General features: G+C 39.0%; 1 protein-coding gene across 5 annotated transcripts in view; it reads left to right on the top strand.

Moving 5' to 3' along the window:
- SMARCAD1 (SNF2 related chromatin remodeling ATPase with DExD box 1) overlaps positions 1 to 16,457 on the top strand; it is a 390,786-nt gene extending 374,329 nt beyond the window's left edge. For all 5 annotated transcript variants that reach the window (XM_081020720.1, XM_081020719.1, XM_081020718.1 and 2 more), the window contains 15 exons: positions 4,018 to 4,220; positions 4,728 to 4,818; positions 6,066 to 6,165; positions 6,588 to 6,647; positions 6,823 to 6,898; positions 9,409 to 9,544; positions 9,851 to 9,988; positions 10,297 to 10,392; positions 10,575 to 10,692; positions 10,833 to 10,954; positions 12,282 to 12,470; positions 13,468 to 13,586; positions 14,225 to 14,407; positions 14,780 to 14,889; positions 15,913 to 16,457. In XM_081020720.1, coding sequence (XP_080876846.1) covers positions 4,018 to 4,220; positions 4,728 to 4,818; positions 6,066 to 6,165; positions 6,588 to 6,647; positions 6,823 to 6,898; positions 9,409 to 9,544; positions 9,851 to 9,988; positions 10,297 to 10,392; positions 10,575 to 10,692; positions 10,833 to 10,954; positions 12,282 to 12,470; positions 13,468 to 13,586; positions 14,225 to 14,407; positions 14,780 to 14,889; positions 15,913 to 15,974 — 1,803 coding nt within the window. In that variant the 3' untranslated portion in view covers positions 15,975 to 16,457. The remainder of the gene's footprint in view (positions 1 to 4,017; positions 4,221 to 4,727; positions 4,819 to 6,065; positions 6,166 to 6,587; positions 6,648 to 6,822; positions 6,899 to 9,408; positions 9,545 to 9,850; positions 9,989 to 10,296; positions 10,393 to 10,574; positions 10,693 to 10,832; positions 10,955 to 12,281; positions 12,471 to 13,467; positions 13,587 to 14,224; positions 14,408 to 14,779; positions 14,890 to 15,912) is intronic.
- Positions 16,458 to 16,752: the final 295 nt, after the last annotated feature.

The following is a 16,752-nucleotide window of genomic DNA, read 5'->3' as shown; positions in this document are numbered from 1 at the left end:
CAAGTTGGAAAACAGCTGAAGGTTCTTCTTGTTGTAACTTGGAAACAGATGTTAACAATCTGACATGAAACAAAATGGGTGGTTTTTATAGCAGATGGTTTCACTTGAGGTGCATTATTTAAAGATTATAAGTTTTATCTTTATGCCAACCTGAGCTTTAGGCATCTAGAATAATTAATAGAATTTTTAATCTCCTGTTTAAAATAACTTTGTGGGGTTTTTTTAAACAAACAAACAAACACGCTTTTCTACTCCTGGTGGTTCAGTGTTGTTTAAATTTCAAAGTATTCTGTTGATGTTTAAACTTACTTTCAAAAAGACTTCACCACAACAGCCAAATCAAGCTACCGTGAATGTACAGAAATGCACTTTTCAAATGAGGTGTTCCTTTCTAATGGAAATTAGTGGCAAATAGATTAGTCAGAAATTTAAGACTTCTGCACTGTTTGTTTGCTTGCTTGCTTGCTTGCTTGCTTGCTGGGAGTTCTTGATAGGTATCACTCTTTCAATATTCTTCTCCCATCTGGCTCAATCTATCTCATTTTATTTATTTTTATAAGAAAACTTTTAGCCACCCTTCATCATGCATGCTAGGGTGGGTTACAGTACAGTAAAACAACTGTACAAGTAAAGCAAATTCAACACAGCTTCCAAAGACACCAAAATACTGGGTTTTATATAATAAAGCCATCCTCCTAGTACAGGGGTTTCTCCCCACATGTCCCCATACCTCCCCTTGCCAATCTACTTGTGGTGGTTGAAGAAAACCACAGAACAAATGTGAGGGGAGTGAGGGAGAGAGAAGAAGTACAAATGAGGCAACTTCTTTGGATACAACCCAACGAATCACAATTTCGATGCCTTACTTGCAGCTGTAACACCCCCCCCCCAAAAAAAAAAAAAGTGCCTGGGCAAACCAATGTGCCAAAAGAACAGAAGTGTCAGTGCCATTATGCATCTGCAGGAGGATACTCCACTGTCAGGGTGCCAACATAGAAAATGTATTTGTCCTAATGGTGGAGCAATGAGAAGGGCCTCCCATGATATGATACGATACGATAATCTTTATTGTCATTGTCCCATACAGAACAACGAAATTGAAAAAATCTACTTCAGACATTCAAAAACCAACAAGCCTGCTATCCCAGCCTGGTTAACCCCCTAGAATCTCTGATACCCCATAATTAAATACAGCATTTTGTGTCGGCTATAAATAATTCGTCCTAACAAATCCTGACTCCTCTCCATGGAGCACTCAGTCACAGTGTCTGCATGTGCCACCATCTTGCATACTTCTTGCATCTTGCATGAAGAGTACCTGTAGGCCAGGCTTCCTCAGACTTGGCCCTCCAGATGTTTTTTGAGACTACAGTTCCCATCATCCCTTGCCACTGGTCCTTCTAGCTGTGGGTGATGGGAGTTGTAGGCCAAAAACATCTGGAAGGCCGAGTTTGAGGAAGCCTGCTGTAGGCTAATGCAGAGAGAGTTGGTCATTCAAGGATTTGGGTGTTCTACCACCTCATTCTGCCACAAGTGTAGACTATGCCATGCTTTTTTAGTACAAAGGAAACAGAGGAGTTCCTTTTTAGCTCATGTTGATTTTTCAGAATGCCTTGAATGGGCTTTATAAGCAAGCCATGGTTGTGAAGCAATCCTCGCAAAGCAAAATAAAACAAAAATACCTTTTCATTTTACACATTATACATGAGATTAAGATGCTGTATTGTACTCATTTGCAATAGTGAGCCCGACAAAAGGCTATTATAGCTTTGGGATTAGGAAAATATTAGCTTGTTTTTCATTCTGTTCCTCATATCCTTAAATTACTTCCCTGTTTAAACAAGTATGGAGGGTGGTTCTCTGCTGCTAGAGGCAGTCTTAGAACTGTAGCCAGATCTGTGACAAGTATTGTCCATGTTGATTATCTTGACACTGAAAGGGCCTCCCTCATGCAAGGGAGATGCAGGAACATGAAGGCCGTAACTACTCATGTCTGTCTTATGCCACAACAACCCACATTGCAAACTGGTGGCACAGCCTTCAGCAGATCAGAGAGGCCATCTACAAATACTTGGAAGGCTTGAGTCAAAGACTAAACTTCTTGGATGCAGCATTGAATAGCGTTAACTTTTTGTTGCTTCTGCATCACACTGTTGACTCATATCAAGTATGTGGTCTACTAAGACCTTTCGTTCCTTTTCACATGTTGTTGTTGTTGTTGTTTAGTCGTTTAGTTGTGTCGGACTCTTCGTGACCCCATGGACCAGAGCACGCCAGGCACTCCTGTCTTCCACTACCTCCCGCAGTTTGGTCAGACATGTGTTTTCACATGTACTACTGGCAAACCCAGTTCCCCATATTTTATTTGTTCAGCTGGTTCTTCCTGCCTAAGTGTAGAACCATACATTTTCCCCTATTGAAATTCATTCTGATAATTTGGGCCCAGTCCTCCAATCTGTTAAAGTAATCTTGAATCCTTATTCTGTCTTCTGTGGCTTTAGCTACCCCTCCCAGATTGGTATCGGCTACAAATTAAATGAGCATCCCCTCAGTTCCTTCAGCCAAATCATTTATATGGATGTCGAAGAACAACAGAACCCTGCAGTACTCCACTTGTCACTTTTTTCCAGGATCATGAGGAACCATAAGTGAATTCTTTGGGTTTAGTCAGTCAACTAGCTACAAATCCACCTAACAGTTACCTCACCCAGCCCACATTTTACCAGCTTCTCCATAAAAGCAGGATTTTGTCAAAAGCCTCACTGAAATCAAGATACACTAGAAAGAACAGAAGCTGATTTGTTTAAAGTATCTAATGCTATATTTCAAAAATATATGAGTAGGTGCAAAAATTATACCCCGTTATACTTTCAGTAGCACATTAATTCTGTTTCTTGTAATTGAAAGAGATTGTTTTGAAGGTTTTTTTTTGTGTGGATAAAGATCCTTCATCTCTCATTTGGAGTTCAGCCAGGCACAATAAATAAAAGCATACACACTTTTTTTAAAAGTATAGTACAGCAATTTCAATGTAGTCCAGCTTATCTTTAGCTCTGTGTTGCCCTCTGCTGTTGAAACATGGATTTTCAGTTTTCTTACAATGTTCTAAACGTGATCACTAAAAATTATATTGGTGTTGAAAAATTGAGTGGGTTGGAGCCTTTCCATGAAGATAACTCCGAAACAATGGATGCAGCTGCAAGAGAAAGAGGGGGAGGAGGCAACTTTTTCTCTTGCAGCCCCTCAATAGCTACACTGTCCTGGAACAGCTTTTTAAGGAGCTGCAGAAATAGAGAAAGAGAAGGACTCCTAGTCCTTTCTCTGACAGAAGTGGCCTGTGTGTGGAACTGGATCAATGCAACCCCATATTTTTGTGCTTCTTGATGTGAGATAGCTCACCCTAAAAATGCATGAACAAATTTCTGATTATATACACAATGAATGGGATTCAACTAAGTTTTACTTGGATTGTACCCATTGAAATTAAGTTATGAGGTCCCGTAATTTAAGTGGTTCTACTCTGAGTAAAACTTAGTTGAATACCACCCATTCATATTTTGTGTGGGCAAGAAAATGGAGATAACATGCTATTCCAGTTTTGGTTTTTTAATGAAGGCAAAGGCGATCTGACAATCACCCAAACACCACCCTTCTAACCTCAACGTTGCCTGTTTTTCCTTTGTCTCAATCTCAAGCATTTTTAAGCTGGCAGCTGAGTTTTCCATCTTCACATTGCCTTTTCCTACTGAGAAGGAACTCTTTCAATGTAGGAGGGTTGCTGGGACAAAATATCAAAGTAATAAAAATGTGTTCACTGATAAGTAAATCTTCATAAGCTTTAGATGTATGCCTACCATTGCAATTTTAATTAATGAATATCATGGTATTTTGGAAGAATAATTGAGTAATTTGGGGCACCAAACTACATTTGAGTTTCTTCAGGCTCAGTTTGATTTTGCTGTCTTTATGTTGAAGTAATGCCTTGCTCTGCACCCCCCCCCCCATGATCTCTCATAGTTCACAAAAATGTGCAAGACCAATGGGTTGTCAGAAGATATTATATGGAACTGCAAAATATTACTGAGAGAGAGAGCCGTCGTGTTACAGCTAATGAACAAATGTGAAGAGATCTCAAATAAACTGACCAAACAAGTGACGAGGATCACTGGAGATAGTGGAAGCGGATGGAACATTGATCAGCCTTCCATTCTGAATTCAAGGTTGGTAGGATTGCTCTCAAGTGAATGTTACATAAGTACCATAAAAGAAAGGTGTAAGTAATAGTTGCTAGAAGTTTGGTTTCCAAATCCTCGAAGTCTAGATGAGGAGACTGGTTTTGAAAATGGCCAGCACCCATGGTGCCCTATCCATATGAAGCAAAATCACTACTCTCATTCTCTCTCCTTGTGAAAATTGCATGTTTTGGAATAGCTAGTCCAGAGGTCCCCAACCTTTTGGCAAAAATCAAAACTGTCATGAGCACCACTAAATAGCTATTTCACAGAAGAAGAAAACTAGTGATGCTTAGAACCCCCTCCCTAATGGGAAGAACACACATTCACATCCCAAATGAAAGACAGACAAAAAAAAAGGCAAGCCACCCAAATAACATAAAAGCTCCAAATACCTTATTTTAAAAAGTACTGTACTACATTCCTGGTAAACATCAGGTCATTAGATTTGAGTTTCCATGAGTGTTAATGGTGCATTTTCTTCTTTATTATCAGCATGGAGCTTAAGCCTTATCAGAAGATTGGTTTAAATTGGCTAGCACTTTTGCACAAGCATTCGCTAAATGGCATATTAGCTGACGAAATGGTAAGTTGACATTATTATCACTTCAACTAGTCATTACATTTATAACTGCATGGCCAGTGTTAGCAAATTATCTGAGGCTGGCCTTAGCTAACTAGGAAGACTGTGATCTAATAGAATAGGAAATGGTAAGGTTTGCTTCTGCTACTCAGTAGCAAAGTGTTTAGTAGGAGAAACTAGCTTGTGGCCTGTTACACAGTTTTCCAATAGTTTTAATAGCTGAGCCGTTACAAATGAATCAGGATGTGTTGACAGTAGCAATCATACATGCACATGGTTGGGCATCGGAGAGAGAGATCCTCGTGCTGTTCTAGAAGGAAAGTGAGGAAAGAAATTCTGTGCTGCCCCAAAATGATTTTTAAGTTTTCATTGTCTCTTGGGCAGGGGGATGTTCAGTGGGTGGTAATACTGTTATGTGCTACTAGCAAGAAGGGAGTGAGTGATTTTAACGTTTCTGAGACTTGCCAGGGGTTACAGACTATGTCCATTCCCCTCCCTCCTTGAGTCCTTGTGACAGGTGGAGCCTTCCTCCAATGATCAACTACTTCCCTTGAGCTTGAAGTCATGGGTGCTTTAGCTGAGATTCCTGCATTGCAGGAGTTTGGACTAGATGACCCTTGGGGTCCCTTGCAACTCTACAGTTCTGTGATTCTATGAAGTATAGTCCCAGGTCTGAGCCAGAGAACTTTGAGTGGCAGAGATAGACGTTGGGGGAGCGGCTCAAATGGTACCTTGTGCTTCACCAGGAGGAACAGGGGTCTCCATAGGACTCCTCAAGTTAGATCCCAGGAGAATACTGGGCAACCTTTGCCTCACTGGCTAGTGATATTCCATTCCTAAGAGAAAGGCCTGTGAAGGGACAAGGTTGGTTGCTGGGGGTTGGACTAGATGACCCTCGTGGGCTCTTCCAGCTCTACAGTTCTATTATTCTAAGGTCAAGGGGTGTATGCTAATTGTACCTGCGTATGTACTCAAATCACTTAACTTTTAACTTTACTTGCTGGCTCCTATGTGATGGATAATGTGGAGACCAGAGGTTTTGACCTGCCTCTGTCAGCCAAACCTGGTTACGCGGTTCTTAAAGAGTAGGGTTTAACAAAATAATATTTTTGACTACAAACCTCCATTTTCCAGTTTTAAAACCCAAAACTAGCTTGAGAAATATTATGGGCTAAGATTTCATTGTTTAACTTTATCAGTACTGCAAAGGCAATAGTATTTTATTTTAAATTATCTCAACTTTTACATAGGGTTTAGGAAAAACCATTCAAGCAATTGCATTTCTGGCATATCTTTATGAAGTGGGTGATGTAGGTCCACATTTGATTGTAGTGCCTGCGTCAACAATAGGTAAGCGAGGAATTTATTTTCTTTTTTTTAAGGCTCCAATTATAAACAGGCTTTGTGGGATTAAAAATCAATAGCAGCTTACTTCAAGTAAAAATGTATACTACATAATGCATTACTATATCTATGTGCAATTTTCTTCAAGGAAGCTCAGGGCAGCACACAATACTGCTTCCCCCACTAAACTCTCAATTAGATACGTTGGGATGAGAGATAACGACACTGGATGAGTTTCAGAGCTTAGTGGGGTTTTGAACTGAGGTGTTCTTCAATGAAGTCCACTCTTTTGGCTGTACAACAGCGATTGTAATCCACACAGTATTCTCGACTTGTAGTTTAGTAAAAACAAAACTGGGACTAACATTAATCTGTATGTACACATAGCATACTTCTGTAATTATTTAATTCATTTTTTAAAAAAACAGATAACTGGATAAGAGAAGTGAACCTGTGGTGTCCTGAACTCCAAGTTTTATTTTATTACGGTAAGAAATTATATTGTTTTAGAATAAAACATTTGTAGATAAAATGCAGACAGTACGCCTTTTTTCATGTGGGTATCAAAACTCCCTAAACAACATTGTGAATTGCAGAGAAGTTTGAGGCTTTATAAAGCCATTCTCTAGAACTGGGGGAAAATGAAGTCTCATTTCTGTCTAGGCTCGCAAGAAGACAGGAGGCATCTCAGAATGGATATCCATAATAAAGTTGCAGATTTCAATGTCATTGTGACAACGTAAGTACAAGGAAATTTAGCCACTTGCTGTTTCCTAACCATGCACTTCTTTCAAACTATCCCACATGCTGTTCAATTTAAATCTGCTAAGTCAGTCCCAAACATACCTATGCAGAAACCAGGCTGGGGCTATACAGATGGGAGTAAGCTTGATTCTCATTGCCTAGGATCACATAGAACATGTTTTTTTACTCCAGTGGTATCCCCACAGGCACCCCTTCCCCTTCTTCTGTACAGGCAGCTTTCCACTTGCACAGGGGTTGTGCTCCTGGCTGCCACACACATCAGCGGGACACATGTAAGTCCACCCTGTTCGCCCCTTTGCAGCACCGAAAACGGGGCAGGTGCTGATTGTGTGCAAGTGGTTTGGTGCCTGTATAACAAAATGTTTATTGTTCGCTCCTTTGGGGAAAAGGAAAAGAAAAAGAAACATTACATTGGGGGAAATCGTTACAGCGAAAAGACCTCTGTTCTCATGGCACTCTGCGCTCCAACCCCTCCCCACTCACAGGGGTCCCAGAAGGGCTTACATTGTGAGTTACTTGGCTATGTACAGAGCATGCAGAGATCGTATTTCCCTCCAGGAATATGTGCTATATAAAATATATTTCTTCATAGACAATAAGTCGTTGCTCATAATGTTGGGTATTTTCTAGGACTGAGTAAAAAGTCATTATAGGATTTGGCACTGGGGGAAATCAGACGATATTTTGGCAACATCAGTCTTTTTAAGCACATTGTATATAGTAAGTGCATGCAGAGGTGTTGTCTGTAATAGTTGAAAATTCATATAAAACAATTGATTGCTGGGTTTTGACTTCCCTCATTTGATCCTAATTTCAGAGTTGTGTGTTGACTATTGAGTGTTACTATAAAACAGTCCTGGCACTCAATACACAATTTACCACTTGGGGGTATCCTCCTATGTGTAGGAAATGAGCTCTGTTCATGTCATGGAAATACAGTTCTATGTTTTGTGCTACAACATTGCATGAGAAATGAAACAAAAACCGAGGATATTCTTGAAAGCACAAGAAGTGCTGTAGCACTGTGCAAACTCACTTGCCCAAATGTTTGCTGAATAGTACCAGCAGTTACTTTCCTTCTGCTCACGTTTCCTTGGATCTAACACAGGGTTAAGTTACTGTTGCCTCTAGATTTGGTGGAGGGCATTACGGTGAAAAAACGCAACCCTATGTTATCACAGCAGTGTCTCCTGGCCTTTCTGAATGTCAGAATATACTGTATTTGTACAGTGGTGCCTCGCAAGACGAAATTAATTCGTTCTGCGAGTTTTTTCGTCTAGCGAATTTTTCGTCTTGCGAAGCACGAAATCCCATAGGAATGCATTGAAATTCAATTAATGCGTTCCTATGGTCAAAAAAAGTCCAAACAAAGCCAAATTTGGTACAACAAGAGTTTATTAAGTGCTCTTTAAAGTCACACATACTGTAAAGAGCATTTCAAAAATTGAAGGAACAATAAATTAAGTTTCTAAACATGACAGAAAAACATTTAAAAATCAACAAAGTGTACAGTACATTTTCTAAGACTCTGGGGGACAACTCGAAGAAGGTTCCTCTTCCACTCTTTGCTTCTTGCTGAAGAACCCCCTCCTCAACTGTTCCCCCAGCCACCCACCACACAGAAATTCAAATCCAGAATTTTTTTTAAAAAACAGCAGAGTGGCCCAATGGTCACAGAAAATAATAAAAATGCAGAAAAAACCCACACAAGCTTCCAGATTCTTGCCACCCCCTCCCCAGCACCAAGTCCTTGAATTCCAAACACCCCAACCCAAAATCCAAAACCCCCCAAAAAAGTTTTAAAAGTTTAACTTACCAAATGGCTGCAAAAGAAGTTTTGGAAAAGCTTCAAAAATCACCAAAGTCTTCATAAACCTCAAAAAAGGCTACCACACCGCGTTCTATGAGTTGCTCTTCGAAGTCAAGTCGCAACTGTATTAACGGTGTTAAGAAAAAGGAAACATACTTGCAAGACGTTTTCGTTTTTCGTCTTGCGAAGCAAGCCCATAGGAAAATTCGTCTTGCGAAGCAGCTCAAAAAATGCAAAACCCTTTCGTCTAGCGAGTTTTTCGTCTTGCGAGGCATTCGTCTTGCGGGGCACCACTGTAGTTCAATTTTTCCCTTCTGTGTTAAATCACCTTGCATTGGGGAAGGGATGAGAACAATCATGCTAGCTCTGTTACCATCCACCCTCCATGAGTTGGAAGAATAATTTCTGAAGCAAGGCTCCTGCACTACTAATGAAGGCTTCTTCCATGATTGAGAAGCCTACCGTATTGTGGGACACATACACAAGTAGGAAAGGTCCCCTGCTGAAGAAGTCCCCCCCCCCCATTCATGGAGGGCAATGGGGGCAGATTTAACACACTAGTCTTGCTTCCCCTCTCCTCACGTGTTGGTTTTACATGAGATATATGTGTGAGAGGGAGAGAGAGAAATAAAAAATATATAGGGATATATGCTCATAGTTCATTCTCTTGATAGGTATAACTGTGCAATTAGCAGTCCAGAAGACCGCAGTCTGTTTCGTCGGATGAAAATTAATTATGCAATCTTTGATGAAGGTCACATGTTAAAAAACATGGGTTCTGTTCGCTATCAACACCTGATGACAATTAATGTAAGATTTTTATGCCCTTTACTACTCTTGGTGCTTTCTTGTAAATGTTGCCTTAAGTTTTCAAGTATTGTCTCAGTAAAATTGTGTTAAAATGTGCATGAGTTGCATCCTGATTTTTGCTTTACAAAATTAAGCTGTAACTCTAGGCACACCTATCCTGGGTTTATAAGGGTAATGATAAACTGCAGGTAGTTTGAGACTATTTGATTGCTCAACAGTAAAATCATTCTCCTGTTGAAATGTCATTTTGAATAGTTGATCTCATTTTATATCTGCTAATGGCTTTCATTTTTTTTATGAAAATAGGCAAAAAACCGTTTGCTGTTAACAGGGACGCCAGTGCAAAACAACCTTTTAGAACTTATGTCGCTCTTGAATTTTGTCATGCCACGGATGTTCAGTAGTAGCACTAGTGAAATTCGGAGGATGTTCTCTTCTAAAGCAGTAAGTATACTTGAAAAACATTTTTATGACTCGGAATCTTGTACATTTTTCATAATGAGCACTGTCTTTGTAACTTAGGGTATCCTTGCAGACTACCTAAAAAGTCATTATGTAGTCTTCATGCATACCACCACATAATACCCCTGTTTTGGGCTAGCGGAGCTATAGTAAATGCTTTAGAAATCACAGCCATTCACTACAAAACATTCACATTCAGAACATTCCTTTTTATTAAATGGTAAAACTCTTTCTCAGCAAACCTGATTGCATCCACTGTATGCAATTCAGCATATGTTCTTCCTCTCTAGAAAGCAACTGAGGAACACAGTGTATATGAAAAAGAGAGAATTGCACATGCCAAGCAGATAATAAAACCATTCATCCTGAGAAGAGTAAAAGATGAGGTATGTTTGGTGATTTGTTTTTGTTATTTTTAGCCTATACTGGTTGCTTTAGACTAACTTAAATCACCTGAACACAGGTTTCTTTGAACAGGAACAGCCTCCAGCTCAGTACGTGCTGGTTCTAAGTCTAAGTTCAAATGCCTGGTAGCCAAATAATTCAAAATGTTGTTTTCTCCCACCAGGTCCTCAAACAGCTGCCTCCCAAAAAAGATATTGTTGAACAGTGTGAAATGTCTGAGAAGCAGGAAAAGCTATACCAAGATCTGTTCAGCTGCTTAAAGAAATCAATTGACAGTCATGGTGCGTTGGTGTTTACATCTTCCTCTGTTCCTTTTATCATATATGGAGCAGAAATACTGAGCTATTCTATTGTAGTGGGTATATTGATAGAAAATATCCACTGGATATATACATATATATCATTTGTTTTCTAACCCTAGAAAAGAATTCAGAAATGGGCAATGTCATGATGCAGCTAAGAAAAATGGCCAATCATCCTCTTCTTCACCGTCAGTATTATACAGCAGAGAAACTTAAAGTGATGTCGAAACTTATGCTCAAGGTAAGGTGCTGGATTTGAATAATCCAGTAGGCTCTTGGTGCATTTTAATTTGGTTATTAACAAATAGTTATTGTTCAACTATGTGTCCTGCATTTAGAAAATTATATCATTTAATGTCTCAGACTATCAATAGAGAATAGAGAAAGCTTCCTTAGGAAAACATTGCTGGAATTCTAAGTGTGTCACAGATTGAGGTATGAAACAAGACAAAGGGTCCAGTTTTCTGTGATCTGACCACACTAGAGCAAACAGATGGGAAACTTTAAAAATAATTTATCTCTGTAAATGAAACTGAATATGTACCAAAAGCATGAAAAGTGCAAGGATGTCATTCAGCAAAATGCAACCAAATAAAAACCAGTAAGGCCAACCCTTTCTCTTCCCCTCCCCCAAGTAACAAGACTAAATAATTTTGTAGCACCTTAAAAACTGACAAATTTATTGAGCATAAAATTTGATGGACAATAGCCTCCTTCCCCAGATACAAGAAGTTCTAAACTGTGTATGTGTGTAATTAAGGAAGTAAGTATAACATTAAACAGTCCAAAGAACAGTAACACTTTGTTTGTATTAGTTTTCTCTCCCTTTCTCTTCCCACTCACACCCCAGCAAATATCTCACAAGGACCATTCTTCACTTGAGCAGGTGGATAAGGGAGGAGTGAGGCAGTGCACCGGCCCCTCTTTTTCTCCTGTGCCACCACTTCATCGTAGAATACAGTTGTTTCTGACCTTTGTTGTAAACTTACATCCTGCTGTTTGGATTATGATTGCTCTTGGGAAGCATGGTTTTCAAGGCATGTGTGGTATACATAGCTAACAAGGCAGGATTTGGCCTTGCCATTTCTTGGTTGCATCACATTTGTACAGAAGTTGACATTCCATTCCAATCCCTAATCTGCCAGGTCTGAGAAATAATTCTTCAACAGCTAATTGTACTCATATGAACCACACTGTAGGTAGTTTTATAACTATGTGTATACAAATGTCACAATATTTTCTCCAGCTCTAGGATTAGTCCCGATTTTCTACTGAAAAGACAATCATAAACATTTTTACCTTCTGTATAGGCACGGCACACATGTTCCCCCCTCCCCCCCAAAAACCCTATATTATCTGAGAGATGAGTGGGACAGGGAGGTGATTGTTGCCTATTGTCAGGCTTATTCTTTTTGTTCTAACATGTTATGACTATTGAATGTATCTAAAATTTTCTAACAGCACTTACACTCAAAAATCCATTAGTAAACTTAGAAAAGAAAGCCTGAAGAAATATTGGTAGTTCCTAAATAGCTTGCTTCATTTTGATTTATGATTATTTGTTTTAGGAGCCTACACACTGTGAAGCAAACCCTGACCTTATATTTGAAGATATGTCTGTGATGACAGATTATGAATTGCATTTGCTTTGTAAACAGTATGCAAATATTAATGACTTCAAGCTTGAAATGGATCTAATTTTGGATTCGGGAAAATTTAGAACACTAGAGCGCATTTTGTCTGAATTCAAAGAAAAGGTTTGTTCTAAAAGTATATTTTGGACATCCTAGAATATACACACATCTTACACATAAATGTCCTAATATCAGTTGTGCTGTGTTTTAATGTCACTAAATCTTGTAGAAAGCCGTTTGAGTGTTAGGCTTGGATGTCAGAAGACTTACCTCAAATTCCCAGCAATATGAGGATGGATGTGAGCCAGAAATAACCCTAGTCAGAGTTCAGAAGTCAACAGATTCCTTCCCCTCCACCTCCCCACCAACACCTTGGCTTGTAACTAACCCTGGTTAAAGTTCTTGCCTGCTCCCCAAATTACCCCTTGCTAGTATCTGCATAGGGTGGCCTTCTCCAACCTGGTGCCAACTAAATGTCATGGGGCTTTTAACTCCCATCCTTCCTGATGATTGGCCATGCTGACTGGAGCTGTTGGGGGTTGTAGGCCAAAAAATCTGGAGGACCCCAGGTGGGGGAAGCCAGCAGGGACTCAAGTTTTCATTCTTCACCCTAAATTGGCACTCCATTGTCGCTGAAGAGTAGGAAGCATACCTATGTAACAAAAATGGACTCAGATATTGTTCAAATATTTGTTGAATTTGTTGGCTGTTGAGTACTCAGTCAAACAAGAAACATAAAGGCTTGTTTTTAAAACACCTCAACTCTCCTGAAACTTGGTACTTCAGATCACAACATATTGTTGTGCTATGTAAGCCAGCGTAAAGTAATTGAATCCTGGGGCATTTTCTCTCTGTTCCCGGGTTTCATTGTGAATATACTGGTTGCTCCAAGTGTAGTCTTGCCTATGGCTTCAAATCATTACTCAGCACTTGTAAGTTTGCAACCCGTAAAAAGGCCAGCATGCTGTTTATCTCCCAGTTGTTCCGTAGTGTTGAAGAGAATTTGAATCTTACACAAGGTGGCTTTTGTTCAAGTGCCTGAACTTTGCGAATATGTATAAAACAAACTTTCAGGTGCACGCGTGGGTTTTTTCTTAAATACTGCTCTTCCTTCCTTTAGGGTGACAGAGTTGTCCTGTTCAGCCAATTTACTATGATGCTAGACATCCTAGAGGTTCTTCTGAAACATAAGCAGCACCGATACCTGAGGCTGGATGGAAAGACACAAATTTCAGACAGGTAGGTGAAACTTCCACAAGAACACAAGGGAGCATTATCGGTTCCAACTAATAGTCATTTCTGCCTCTATTCGAGCTTGACTCTGGAAAGTACTGGGGATTAGAGGAGATCTATAAAACACCTCAAGTTAATGAAAAACTCTTGAAGCAAGATGGTTAAAATTTCTTCCCTTCGTATAATGCATAGAATGAAAGGAACTGGAAATAATTGCTATAAAGCCTAAAACAAAGATAATAATTACACAGTGCACAGTTGATTGAGCTAACTGTAGACATGCTGTCTGGAAATCATCATATAAATGACTAATGAGCGCCGAAGCATGGAGCCTATACATGGCTGAATTCTCTGTATCCCGACTAACAATTGACAGAGCAGTGTTTATTCAGAATGAAGTCCCACTATGTTCCAGCAGAGTTCACACTCGGGTTCGTGTACATGGAATAGCAATCTGAATGTCTGAACTGACTCCATTGAAACATATTGTATGAAAGGAATATCCGTAGGGTATGATCTAAAATGGTTTGCTTGTGAGCATGCTTGACTTGAGCATACCTGTGTGTGTCAGCTCAAATAGATGAAGGCAAAACAACAATAGGCTTGTATACTGATGACTGCTTTGCTTTCTCTCTTTTTGGTAGGATACATCTGATAGATGAGTTCAATTCAGATATGGGTATATTTATCTTTTTGCTCTCCACAAAAGCCGGTGGTCTAGGGATTAATCTGACCTCAGCCAATGTGGTCATCCTCCATGACATTGACTGTAATCCTTACAATGACAAGCAGGCGGAAGACCGATGCCATAGAGTAGGACAAACTAGGTAAGTTTTTAGTGTATGAGGAGAAACTTTAGTTGTAAACAAAATAAATTATCCACGATACACTGCATCAAATATTCTAAATCTTTAGAAGAGATTTTTTTGTGTGTGTAGAGGTGTAAGCAAGCTGGTATAACTGGTAAAGTGTTGGATAAAACTTGAATTCATTTCCCATTAATTTTATATTGGAATATTATTTTTTCACAGAGGTGTATGTGATGAGACACTTACAGTCTTCATTAAAAATAATTAACGTGCAAGCACTGTTGTTTTCTGTAGAACTGCTGGAAATTTAAATGGAAATAAAACACTCATGACAAAATCGGGATTTACAGAATTGTATGAACAAACATGTTCTTTTTATTTTATTTTAAGAGAAGTGAAAGTGATACGGCTCATAAGTAAAGGGACTATAGAGGAATCCATGCTGAGAATTAGTCAGCAGAAATTAAAGCTAGAACAAGACATGACAGCAGCAGATGCAGGTAAGCTCTTGCAGCACCATCTTGAATATGCTAAGTAGAAGCAGCTCTGGGCCCCAAACTGAGAGAGAGATCAAAGAAATACAATATTTAGGTTCATTGTGCCAGGAGACCAATGGGGAAGAGAAATGGATAATTTATGGGCAGTTGAAGTTGTGACTTTTTGGGTTAAGATGTTAAAAAGTAATGCAAGAAAGCAGAATGTGCAGTTAAAGCAATATTTAATTTCCCCAATTTGTCAACACATGGCAGCTCTTAACAGCTGGTGCGATGGCAGATTCATCACAGTACTTTAAATGTAATGGATGTTGGAAAAGATCTCTTATATTTCTCCTGTTCAGACATACTTCTAAAACATTGTTTTGGAATAAGAATTCTAAAGGACAAGAATTTAATGGGGAAGGAATTTAATGGGGAAGGAATTTAATGGGAAAACAAGTAGCGTATTGCTGTTTGGACAAACTTGCGAATTCAGTTCCAACGCAACACATTCCTTGCCCCTTATTTCCAGAGTAGAAATCTCTTGTTGATTAATGGATATCTGAAGCTTTTCCAAAGGCAGGAGCCTGGGTAGTGTGCTCAGTGTAGCATTTTGAATACTAGCCCACTGCTTTGATGGCTTTCTTAAGCATTATACCACTTTTTCACATCTAGCTGGATGCTAGATGCTTGCAAGCCAGATATTTTACTGTGCCACTTACCATATTGGATCACGCCTTGTGCAAGCATAGTATCAGGCTCAGCACAACAGTACAAAACCTAGAGACTTGCATGGTTTGTGTCTCTGGTTTTGCAAGTACATATCCAAGCTGCTCTTTACATCATTAGTCCTTAGCCATAATGTAACACCCAAACTGATTTGAGGTCACTTGGACCCCACCCCCACCTTAAGAAGTCAGCAAGGTTGCAGAAGGGGATGGATTATTATTGGTTGCAGGTTTTTTAGCTGTGTAGAATGCTGATTATTTGGTTGCATGAAATGCTTCTTCACAAATACACCTCTGATTCATTCTTTTTATTCTGCAGGAGAAGAAGGGGCCATTCCAGCAGATATAGCAACACTATTAAAAGCATCATTAGGTCTCTAATAATAATATAAAGAAAAGTGTTGTAGATATCTTTTTAATTTGAGGGGGAAATTAAAATGTGGTGCTTCAAGAATTTCTTGTTATTAAAAACATTTGTATGGACATTTATAACTTTTTGTAATTTCCTTGTATTACTCATGGTATAGTTTCTTTTCCTCCCCACTCTGCTACTCCGAAGCAAAAAATAGAGTTGCCACAAAAATGTAGTGCATAAAATGCCACATAAGCTATCTTACCAAGGCAATTTTAAAATGGGATCCTAGTTTGAACTGAACTGCTAATGCTTAAAATTGTTCCATATTTTTGTAATTATTTCTACCTCCAAATATATATATAGAACCTGTCTATTTCACTGGATGTGTGGGGTTTTTTTTACATGTGCCTTATTTGAAATGCTCATATTGTTTGTCTCTCTGCTTGTTTTTATTTGAAGTACTGTAATGTTTTGTATCAAATTGTTCACAAAATAAAAATTGAACCTTGGCTGATGGTGTTTTGGTAAACGGTTTTTTGAAACCCAGAAGGAGTTTCATTTCAGCTAGGAACATAATGTCATCATAAGTTTAAGTTCTTCAAATATACTTTTTATTAACTATGGGAGAGTTGTGCTGAGGTTTTTAGGGCAAGGAATTGGGCAAAGAATTCCAATTGCAGTTGCTTTTAGAAAGTAGTGGACAACAGATCTGTTCTCCAGAAACTTTGAAACTAGTGAATCACATTTTGTTTTGATGTCTTGTACAGATTAGTTTGTCTATAGATTATATAATAACATTTACTG

Source organism: Podarcis pityusensis, assembly GCF_964106645.2.
Source record: "Podarcis pityusensis genome assembly, chromosome: 9".
In the NCBI taxonomy this organism is placed as follows: domain Eukaryota; kingdom Metazoa; phylum Chordata; class Lepidosauria; order Squamata; family Lacertidae; genus Podarcis; species Podarcis pityusensis.
This window is presented reverse-complemented; position numbering and strand designations above follow the sequence as displayed.